The sequence below is a fragment of the Callorhinchus milii genome, unplaced genomic scaffold, assembly GCF_018977255.1.
Source record: "Callorhinchus milii isolate IMCB2004 unplaced genomic scaffold, IMCB_Cmil_1.0 Scaffold6, whole genome shotgun sequence".
Taxonomy (NCBI): Eukaryota; Metazoa; Chordata; class Chondrichthyes; order Chimaeriformes; family Callorhinchidae; genus Callorhinchus; species Callorhinchus milii.
In genome coordinates, this window is record NW_024704747.1 from 17,965,077 (window position 1) to 17,977,052 (window position 11,976).

The 11,976-nt window shown below is 44.5% G+C and overlaps 1 protein-coding gene across 1 annotated transcript in view; it reads right to left on the bottom strand.

Annotated features, from left to right (window-relative positions):
- LOC103182881 (ATP-dependent 6-phosphofructokinase, liver type) overlaps positions 1 to 11,525 on the bottom strand; it is a 31,860-nt gene extending 20,335 nt beyond the window's left edge. Inside the window, exons 1-5 of the mRNA XM_007900053.2 lie at positions 10,688 to 11,525; positions 5,730 to 5,803; positions 4,925 to 5,002; positions 1,201 to 1,390; positions 599 to 764 (exon numbers count right to left, since the gene is read on the bottom strand). Of these exons, the coding sequence (XP_007898244.1) occupies positions 599 to 764; positions 1,201 to 1,390; positions 4,925 to 5,002; positions 5,730 to 5,803; positions 10,688 to 10,772 (593 nt within the window). The 5' untranslated portion in view covers positions 10,773 to 11,525. The remainder of the gene's footprint in view (positions 1 to 598; positions 765 to 1,200; positions 1,391 to 4,924; positions 5,003 to 5,729; positions 5,804 to 10,687) is intronic.
- Positions 11,526 to 11,976: the final 451 nt, after the last annotated feature.

Consider the following 11,976-nt stretch of genomic DNA (forward strand, 5'->3'; position numbering starts at 1 on the left):
CCACCAAGTTAAAGACTCTGTGTTCTTAGCTGAGGTGAGGACAAAGGGAATGGTGGACCTATTAATTATTTACACTAATGATCTGGTTTATCTAAACAATGAAAATCCTGCAATGAGAAGCCAACATTTCTCCCTTCCCCCCAAATACAAGTGTACTTTTTATAAAGGTCCCACGTTTCTGTCAATGTTTCTCTGTAACCAGCTCCTCCCACACTTCTGCCAGTGCCTCTCTGGGACCAGTCTATCTCACACCATAGAACCATTTGTGTTCTTACAAGAGCTTGAAGGATACAATTCCAAAACCTTATACACTCTTACTCCTGGGATATCTCTGGCTTGTCAGAGATTTAATACAATGCTCTGATGCAAAGGCATCTGCATAGTTTGGAGATGCAGCTCGAATCAGTCACATACTCAACAGCATTAGGAACATAGGAAAACAAGAAGAGGCCATTCAGCCCATCGAGTCTTTTCCACCACTTTATTTAGCAGATATTTTAATCCCAATGCCTTCTCCTCAAGACCCCTACAACCCAAACCCTTTGGCTGGTTTGTTATCTGCACTCATAAGGCCTGTCACCCAGCAGAATAAACTTACCTCTGAGCAGTGGTGGTTATGGCATCAATCACCTCCATAATCCTGTGCAGGGCTGAGTCCGTGCCAATGGTCATGTCTGTCCCACAGAAGTCATTGTCAATTGACCCCACCATCCCAACAATGTTCAAATGGGTGTACTTCTGGGAACACTCTTCTGTGATCTTACCTGAATAGGGGAGGTAAAACTATTAACTTTTATATTCACTGTGTAAGGTTTAAAACACTGGTACAGTATTCTTTGTATAACCCTTTGGGAGCTACTTATTCAGCAGGGAAAAGGTTACTGACTGAGTACTTGTGCAGGAATGGGGAGGAGGTGGAATGGTTAATGCACATTAATATAGGAGAGAAAAGGAGATTCATCTGACACCTGATTGATGCTACTTTGGAAGTTGGTTCATTTTAAAGAACTGTGATAACTGCTGTAAGAATTTTTACAATTCTGTGCATTTACATTTTAAGACGCTAGACTTGCAGTGTTTAAGATCAGGTGTAATTTCAGGCCATTGTACTTTTATTGCAGTATCTGGACCAGTATCTTTGAAACTGATAGTTCCATATTAATGACCACCAGTAATTCTACTGTGTGCTCGCTCACGTACCCTCCTTAACCAGCTCAGCCAGCAGGGAGTTCCATTCTGTCCGAAAAATGTTGGCTCCAGTGAGACTGCCATCTCCTCCGATCACGCACAGGTTGTTGATTCCATGCTGCACCAGGTTAAGGGCTGCTGCCAGGCGCCCTTCACGGGTACAGAATGATTTACATCGAGCGCTGCCGATAATCGTTCCTCCCTAATCCTCGCCAAACAAAAACAATGTCAGCAAAAACAATTACAGACAAACTGATACGAGATGAAAATAAAGACAGTGACGAGCCTGAAGAAAGAAAAATAAATAAAAATGAGTTTTAACTCTTCTTAAAGGCTACTCTTCCTCCACTTTTGAATCCAGAACATGCAGCATCATGCGGCTAAGATTTATGCATCCTTATGTTTGGAATAACACCTTTCACATCCGAAGGGTGTCCCTAAGTGCTTCACGGGATATACTGTAATGTGCAACGACTGTGTTTTGTGGGCGATCATAGCAGCCAATTAGCGCCTAGAAGTGTCCCACAAACAGTCATGAGGTGAATGACGAATTTTATTTGGGGGATTTGTTGGCCAGGACACACCAGGAGAATCTCCCATCTCTTTTCAAATAGTACCAGAGGATCTTTAACGTCCACTTGAACAAGCTTGAACACTTCGTTTAACATCTCACCCGAAGGGCGGTTAGAGCAAAGTATAAATGCAAAGAAGTCACCCGAGCCACATAAAATTTTCCTGTTGTCGGTAAATTGATAGATCTTGATGGGCGAAAACATTTACAGATCAGCTGAGAATATGTTGTTCTCTTCCACTGGTCTGTCATTTTACAGTCTGGAGAATACCACCACCCTTGGTAATCTCAACTTCAACTTTCTTAATCAATAGCTTTCAGTCATGCAAAATACATGCAATGCTATTGCAATGAAAGAAAGCCACGTAACCTATTCTCCCTCCACATGCTACATAATTTAATGACCATTGGATTAGAACTAGTGGCACAGAACCTTAGATGGAGTGTCAACAATGTTGAAAACATCTCAAAATACTTCATAGATAGTACTGTAAAGTGTAGTGACTTTATTTTTGTATGCAAACACAGCAGCCAGTTTGTACTTGGCAAAATCAACAAAACAGCCATGAATTTAATGACCAAAGTTATCTGGGGGATTGTTGGTCAGGACACCAGGAGAAATTCCCTTCGGTTTTCAAACTGTGTTGTGGGATCTTTAAAATCTTTCTAAATATCTAGCAGATGCTGGCTCTCAACATGTATGGGCAGCTCTGTAATATGTTAATTAAGTAGAAGCTTGCCACTGAATTGGTCTGCAATGGCATTAAGTTTGCCAATGGAAGATGTTAAATTCATTCTATAATCAATGGAGCTTTGAAATGTACAAAACGTAAGCAAGACAGTGACAAAAAGTCAGATGAAGGATGCATACCACTTACTGAAAGGCAGATTTATGAGAAAGCTAGGCTGAGCCATGCAATCACTTTACAAATGTTCCAACCAGCATCTCCTACATTTCATCACAGCCATGGCAAGATTGAGTCAATGTATAACAGTGTCACCTTACCATATCACTGCATTGTTACTTTTCTTTTTTGAGGGTAACCTGAGATAGACAGACATAGTGCGAGACAAGAGAGTGGATAGTGACCGTAATAATAATAATAATAATCCTTGTATTTGATACAGCACCTTATCACGTCTTCGAGACGTCTAAAAGTGCTTCACAGATTATACTGTAAAGTGAATTGACTGTATATTTTCTGGGTGAAACATGGCAGCCAATTACACCCAGTGGTGTCCCACAAACAGTCGTGGATTGAGTGACCAAATTATTATTATTAATTTTTTTGAAGATATTATTACCCCCGGAAAAGTGATCCATCAATCGACTAAGAAGGGGTTCCTACTTAATGCTAGGTAAACAGAGGCGTGTGGAGTAAGGAAACTTTCCCAACATTTAGCCCTGCCCGGGGATCGAACCCAGCTCCTCTCGTTGCAAGGTGAGTGCTCTTGCCACTAACCTACAGGACTCCATGTAGCTTAGTAACTTAAGAGAGAGAGAAAAAAGAGAGGAAGCTCATCAGCAAGAGATAGAGAGAAAAGAATAACGAGACGAAGAGAAAGATTAAGCAAAGCAAGCGAGACAGAGAAAACACAGATGAACAAAGGAAGATCCAATAGCTCAGTTGCTGTGTATCAAAACTCTGACCTGTCCCTCATTTTGTTCCAATCACAGCAAGATACCTGATTATTCTGCCCACATAATGGCCAGAGAAGGCTTTATGAAAGAATGTGTAGCGTTTAACAGACATGAATTTGTTTGAATAATTTAACTTGTTTTCTTTCCAAATGCTGGCTGCTATTCCAAGCCTCCCAGGAACGCCTGTGTGATCTTCACCACACAGAGAGTCCCAGATCTCAACCGGGCTGTCAACGAGAGATGTTTAATCAGAGGTGAAGCACTCCCCAGAGGTAGGGAACCCTGGAACAAGGCTGCTCAGTTGGGAATAATGAAACATGGGTGGAGAGGAAATAGCACCAAGTAAAAAAGATATTACCACCAAGTCAGGCTCTCATTCAGTGATTATGCCTCATTTTCTTTTAGCTCAAACCTCATGCATGACCTCATTTATTCTTCAACACTGAGAGTTGACCAATACAATTCTCAGACGTGTGGCTGAATCATAGGGACAGGAGTAGTGATTTAGCCCCTCGAGCCTGTTCCACCATTCTATTAGCTCATGACTGATCTGTACCTCAACTCCATTTACTTGCCTTTGCTCTATATCCCTTGATACACTGACCTAACAAAAATCTAGTGACCTCAGTCTTGAAAATTTCAATTGATCCAGCATCCATAGCCTTTCGAGAGGTGAGAGTTCCATATTCCATCTTCCCTGTGTGAAAATGTATTCCTGATTTCACTCCTAAATATCACCAGATGAATTTGAGCTGTGAGTGACTGCGAAGGGAAGGAAGACTTTCTGGTGGCCCACCTAGACTTCCACCTCTCTCAATGATCCCATCCTCCTGATGATTAAGCTAAGGGGAGCAAGACTGTGGAGGGCTTTAAAGGTGAGGACCAGGATCTTGAATGGTATCCTCTGTGTGATGGGAAGCCAGTGGAGTTGGGCAAGGATGGGGGTGATAGGGCTGCGGAGCCTGGTGTGGGAGAGGACACGGGCTGCAGGGTTCTGGATGATCTGCAGCCTGTGGAACGAGGAGTTGGGGAGGCCAACAAGCAGTGAGTTTGCATAGTCGAGCCTCGATGTAATGAAGACACGTATGAAGGTTTTGGCGGCCTGCAGTGTGAGACAGTGTTGGAGCCGGGCGCCGTTGCGGAGGTGGGGAAAAGCAGAGCGGGTCATAGCGCAGATGTGGGATAGAAAGGATAGTTGAGGGTCAAACAAGATCCCAAGGTTCCGGACTAGCTTAGCAAGGTAGAGTGTGCAACCAAGGATGGTGATGCTGTCAGCACCTGAGCTGAGGAGGCAAAGGTACAAATTCTCTCAAAGGTGCATTTTTAACTTGAGTCTTGTGTTTATAAATCCTGAACTAACATGGCTCCCTACTACAGTATCTGAACGATAACTAGGTTTTTAGCACAAACCCAAAGCACTTTAGACAGTACTTGTAAACACTGTATTTTTCCCAAGCAAGGCCGAGAGAGCTGTGGAAAGAACAAAATGGAAGGCTGTAAATCCTTCAAGTTCAGTATCTTACCAGCTGTATGATGTTCGAAACACTGTCCCAATCAGCCAACTTCAAGTTCTCTGCTCCATCAACTAGCCCCTGGTAACCCTGCGATAGGAAAGAACGTCCATTACATCCTCACAAAACACTTGGGTCAAAAAAAGCTGTGCAGTTTGTTGTAACGGGGTCAAATGTGGCATGGCCCTCAGGGGATACGCAATACTCCATTTACCAACAAATAAATATATTGGTACACCACCTCACTCTCTTGACTCCTCCACCTCCCATCTTTGAACCCGGAGTTTTAGCAAGTCACAATGATTGACCACCTGACAATCTTATCCAGGAGCTACACAGATGAATTTCCATAAAGGGAAGTAAAATGCAAAGGAAATCAAATAGCAAAAAAGATAATTTAGTTTTTCATGTTTGTGCTGGTGCTTGCTCCCCACCTGCAGCTATCTGCTCCATTCTGATTCCCCTGCTCTCCCTCCCCCTATCACATCTGTATTGTGATAGCTCCCTTGCTGGAACCCTCTTTTCAAATCGCATTGCCCTGCACTTTTTACTGAATTGTTTGGTCAAAGCTCTCTATTGTTAATCCTGTTCCTTTAGCATGCTTCCTTTCAAATTTTAACTCAGTTGTACCTCATGTTCACATAATACTTGAACAGACTAGACTGACAGAAAGACCAAGCCTGACCATCCATACGCATTAGACATATCGACATTCAGATGGAATGAGTCATTACTAGCAGCAAGTTCCCACAGGCAGCCTGATGTTCACTGGATCCTCAGCATTAGAAAACCATGATGGGGCAAAAAAAGAACTGACCTCATACACAAAGTAAACGTCAGCTCCCACATAGATTCCCATCCGTACCACTGCTCGGACTGCAGCATTCATACCTGCAGATCGTATTAGAGTTTGCATTAGTAAAACATAAGCCATCATGTTACATATATAGGTACAAATGACACCAATGAATATTATTCCTCAATACAATCCTCTGTGGCGGTCCCAGTAGTCTGGTTCCTGAGCCAAGCGGGTCCCCAGTATTCCAGGGCATTGACAGATCAGCCAGACTGGCTCAGCGGTAGCGCTTGTATTAGCAGACTAGTCCTGGGAGCATGGATTCTTCCCACTCAGCTCCTGTTAACCCTGCAAGCCAAAGCTTGCCTGGACAATGCTTTAATTTCAAGCTATGAGGTTTTAGCTGGTTAGATTCCCCAATGCACAATCTGTGGTCCGTAAGCCTGGACTCTAGCCAACCTTCACCTAATACTCTCTGTAATTAAGTACCTGGCACGTGTCCCTCCAGGGAGAAAATCCACATTCCATTCCACATGGAAACTTAGGAATTTCCATGTGTAGGTGGCATACATGGAACTCAGTCTGGTTTGGATACTCTTAAGCATGGGGATGGGTTTCTACATGTGGCAGACCCCCAAATGACCATAAAAAAGTATTTTTCATCCAAATCATTCCTTGCTGAAATTCCAGCAATAGCAGCCATTGGGCAACAATCTTGCATTAATTTCTTGTGCTAATAACCTTATACTCACTGGTCATTTATGTGCGATCGAGGCCTTGTTCGCCAATTTCATGCCTAGTAGACAGTCAGGGAATGGGTGATTGAAAAGGAACTTTGTAGCATAGATGCTTCTATGTATGGATTTGTGTCATTATTTTTTTGATGTTCCTCAACAGGGATATTAGGATTTCTGCTGAATACTTCCATAAAATATAAAGAATAGTTTAATGCGACAATACTTGGTCAGCCTAGTAACTGACACATGCAGAAACCCCATCACTGTGCTTAAGACACCAGACACAATTCCACATATATATGCTAACTACACATGGAAGTTTCCTTGTCTGGAATGGAATACAACAACAACAAGATTACATTTGTATAGCACCTTTCACGTCAGGAGGACGTCCCAAGGCGCTGATACACTCTCCCTGAAGGGATGCACACCGCTTACCTAATTCCAGGGAATATTATGCGCAGATTGGTAAGAGCCAAATCTTGGGGACCCCAGAGCATGAATTGGGGTATTGCTGTGATTTTACCGGATAAAACCACATAGCTTGCCATTAACAGCACTGTCTGACAAGCTTCCCCTACTTGTCCAGCTGGCAACACTCGAGCTGTCAGGACTTTAGCTTGAAGAGTTAACAAGAGCTGAGAGGGAAGAATCCCTGCCCGCGGTGACTTACGAAGACATATAAGGATGCAAATTATAGACAGAAATTGATAAGACAAAATTTTGTGCTCAGTGCTACACATGGGTCCACACATCTTCACTGTTGATAAATATGGGTCATTTCCCATTGATTCATTCAGGAGATGCACCAGGTGGTACACAAATATATAGACGAGGAAGATTCACAGTTCAACTCTGATTTGACTGAGTTAGTTCACCTTGTCTAGGGTTGAGGTGGGGATCTCTACAGGTTTAGATGAAAAATTAGGTTCAAAATATGACGGATACTCACTCGTATCACTATATTATGCTGCAAAGTGCATGTATGTGGATCACATGAAGCCAGGATTGGACACGGTTGGGATGGCTCTGTCAACAGACTCACTGTACAAGTTCATGTATTAAGAATGGCTATTTTGGTAACATACTGAATAAAAGGGTTGGAGGGGAAGAAAATTAATTAAGCAAACGTTAATCATGAAGATGTAATTCGGTTCTGTGTTCCCCTGTGGTTCAGAATCAAGGAACACAAGATATTTTAGTTTAGTAGGCAGAAAAGTTTATTAGACCCAAGATACAAAGTCTAAAGTATGTATTCTCATAAGCAACTTCTTTCCAGAAATCTCTTCTGTTTCCTCTTCCCAAAAACCTCTCTGGTTGGGTCCTGAGTCCATTATTTTTTCAAGTCTCCTTGTGTAAAGAAGAGTCCAACTTCCCTTTTTATTCCTAATCTTTTTAATTTAAATCAGGTCTGTTTTGGTTTTAAACCTCTATCATATTAAGGAATTTTCTTGGATCAACATCAACATTCATAGTCTTGCAAAAATATTTTTGAATCCTTAATCCTTCTAATGTTACTAAACCACACAATTGACACTAAAATCTAATCAGCATTTGACACTGGTTAGGCACAAGCTGCATATTTATCTGTGCTTGGCCGCACCCCTCTTCGGCTCCTAGGCCAATGTGATTTCAGAGCAGAAAATATGAATCTGTCTCAATTTAATGTGTTTTTATTACTGGAACTGCTAACCAGGTTATCAGAAAGTGTTTCAGGCCAGGGCACTGGATTCATTTAAGAAACAGCTTGATGCTGTAATGGGAAGACAGGAGGGTGGGTATTCTGGAAACATGAAATCAAAGAAGCTGAAGGGCCTTCTTCATCGTCTGAACCTCTCCAGCCATATATAATCCATCATTAAGTGTATTTATTTTTCAGGAGCTTGTAGGAGTGCAATGACAAGCGTCAAAATTCCAACAACCTTGACTTGAGGTAGGATCCCAGCTCCTGTTTTTATCGTAGAAAAGGTATGCAACTGAAAAGTGATAGAATTGTTTTGCACCACCGATTATGTAGTACTATTTGAAATGCAATACAAATTTACATTTATATGGCACCTTTCACTTTAGAAGGGCATCCCAAAGCACCAGATGGTCTCCTAAGGTTAAATCTGCTGGGTTGGGGAGAAGAGGTAAAGCTGCTTTGTAAAGAGGGGCTGGGGGGTAATTTTTGGAAATCTGCTGAGGAGAGGAAGAGAAAAATGAAATAACAAGTGCATTGCAAAGGGGGGGTGGGGGGGGGGGGGGCAAATCTGCTGAAGGAGGATTAGAAAAGAGGATAAGTGGAGTCCTGTAGCTCAGTGGTTAGAGCACTCGTTTTGCAAGCGAGAGACCCGAGTTCAATTCCAGGCAGGTCACGGCGAAACCTTGGGCAAGTTTCCTTACTCCACACACCTAATAATAATCCCTCCAAAACCAAAAACAATAATAAATTGGTCGTTTTCAATCCACGACTGTTTGTGGGACATTGCTGTGCGCAATTGGCTGCCGCGTTCGCCCACAAATATACAGTCAATTCACTTTACAGCGCGTTCCGTGAAGCGCTTTGGGACGTCCTCCCGACGTGAAAAGCGCTATATCAAATGCGAGGATTATTATTATTATTATTATGTGAATTAACAAATGGATTGCACAGCAGGAGGGTGACAAGCCAATGGCCCAGTGCAGTACCAGTGCCTCACTAAGTGCAGCACCAGGAGCTGTAACTTCACACCAGAGCAGAAATAGCCCCTTTCCCCCCCCACCCTCGTCGTTGATATTATTATTATTATCATTATTATACGACGAGGGAAGAGCAACTGCTGCAATGTTCTGGTGTGTAGCTAAGCAGCACGCACCGCCGTACATGAGCCTCTCCGTGCAGCTCAGCACGTCCGCCCGCGCCGCGCCGCCATCTTTTGAGAGCGGTCAGCGCACCTCGAGCCCCGGTGCCGCCTGTTTGGGAAACGCGTCCGGTCTTTACTCCGTGCGTTTCTCAAACGGATATCTTAACCCTCTCGAGAGTCATTCAAGAGCTTAAGTCTTCCAACGCGGTGCCTCCCGTGATTTTTTTCCCGCTTCTCTTTCCTCCTCCCCCGCCCCTCCTCGCCTCGCTTTGCCAGTATCAAAGATGGCGGCGGGGATTCAAACGCGGAGCCGTTGAAAGGGCGCGAGACTCGCCTTCCCGCCCCCCTCTCGGGCGGGGTCGGTTTCTAACGGCTCGAAAACACACAACTCGTTGCATTGCGAGAGAAGCGTGTGGAGAAGCCGAGGCACAGCACTGAGGGAATCTCTCTTCTCTTCCTCCCTCCCCCTCCCCCTCCCCCGGCCCAACCGCATTCACTCCCAACCCCAACGGCAAATCTTCAGGACAAAAGTAACGTCGCGCAACCGGACGCCCATCGGCTTCCGGCGGCGCGGGAGGGCCTAACCATCAGTGTGTGTTGGCGCCCTCCTGCCCGGTCTGGGCTGCTCGCCCCGCTTCCCTGTCCGCTCGACCCCCACCCCCCCCCCCCCCCGCCCCCCGCGGCCATTGCTACCCGCCTTGACGCCAATGGCGGCTTTCACCTTAACAACGTGAGTTTGAACAGAAAGTTGCGGTGTAAAATCCGCACCGACCTCATTCCCTACACTGCAGCCGCTCCGCCCGGACCCCCTTTTTACACGCTGCAGTTTTAAGACGTGTAACTGGTTTCTGCCCCTCTCAGATCCGAGGGAGAGGGTCACGCGGAAACGTTGCGGTACTTTACAATACGTTAAACCGATTTCTACCCCCGTCAGAGACCCGCAGAAGAGGCAAAAGCTGCAGTAAAATACGGCTGAATTTAACCGAATTCTGCCCTCTCGGGTTTTAAGTCGGTGGAAATTGCTGCCTTTTTTTCCCCTCTCAAACCCGGGAAGTGGGTATCTGGAAATGCTGCCTAAGTAAAAGCTGCGTTCCTTCCACCCTCTCTCCGAAACCCGAGACGGATACTTGGAATCGCCGCGTGTTTATATATAACACACACAGTGCTGCAGCCGGACTCCTGGCCCCTCAGACAGGGCGGGTCTGTCCCTGGAGATGCCGCAGTCCCCCCGACAACTGGTATTGTACCACGGGCTGCGGTATCAACCCAAAGAGGGGCATCTCACGCTGCGAGTAAACTCGTGCAGCTTTCGGGTTTTTGTTTAAAAAAAAAGCAGATGCTTTTGAAGTGACGAGCAGGGGGACGGATGCATAAATGTACCTCTCTCTCTCTATATATATATAGTATATAAACGTACCTTGTGCATCTCCACCACTGGTCAGCACTGCGATGGATTTCCCAGCGCCGCTCCTCCTCAGCTTTTCCATTTCCAGATGAGCCATGATGTCCACTTTGCAGGGTTTTTTTTCTCCCCCTCCCCCCCCCCGAAAAAAAAAAGGGGTGAGAACAAAACCGAGTCCCGCTTTCCCTCCGCAAACTTCTTCTTAGCGATCTGACACCTTTTGCGGGCCACAGCTTCCCAACCACCGCAATCCCTGCCGGTGAACCCCAGATCCAAGTACGTGCTCGGTATCCCCCTCCCCTTTACAAAACGAGCTCCTCGTTATTTCTCACCCAAAATTATATCAGATCGACCCCCGATGCGAACGCGTTGACACCTCCTCGGAGAATTTAAAGATTAATTTCTCTCTCTCTCTGTCTCTCTCTACGTGTGGGAAATTACAACCCTCCTGTCGTACAAAGGAAATACTTTTCGGATGTCAAACGCAGACCTTGAAAGGGGGGGCACAGCCCCCTCTAAAACAAAAAAAAAGGATCACGTTGCAGCAAATAACTCCGCCTTTAGCACGGGATTGGTATGCTTGATTTTACCATTCGCCCTTGGCAGGACCGGGTTCAAAGTGCTGCTCATCGAGCCATGTGCAATCTTCACATGGAAGAAAATTCGCACCTTCGTCTTTATTTATTTTTAAAAAAAAAATATATGAGAACACACTAAAAAGAATACCGAAAAAGCCCGAGGAAGCTGGAACTCATTAAACATCTCTGGCCTGAAAATGGTTTAGCAGATTGTCACAGCCATTAAGCAGTCTTACCTTCCCTTTGCTATCCACCCGAAGACCTTGAAGTAGATGGTGCAAGTCTGGCTCAGTTGGTAGTACTCTCACCTTTGAGTCAGAGGATTGTAGGTTGAAGCCCCCTATTTGGGACATTTGAGCTCAAAGTCAGGGCTGATGCTCCAGTGTAATGCTGGTAGAGTACCGCAGTGTCAGATAACCTATCCTTTGGATGAGACATTAAATGGAGACTCTTATCTGTGAATTTTAAAGGTCTCATGTACGATGTGTGATGACACAAAATACCACAGGATCTCCCAATATTGGTTTTAAGGCAGGCACAATGTCCTGTTGTGAGAGGCCCTGTATAAATTGTAAATTTATATAAATTTGTGGACAAACTGTAAATTTATATAAATTGTAACGTTATATTGTATGTAATATGATGGAAACCTCGCAAAATACCATTTTCTTGCTGATTGTGAATTATGAATGAATGCAATTTCATATGGACCTTAAAGATAACACG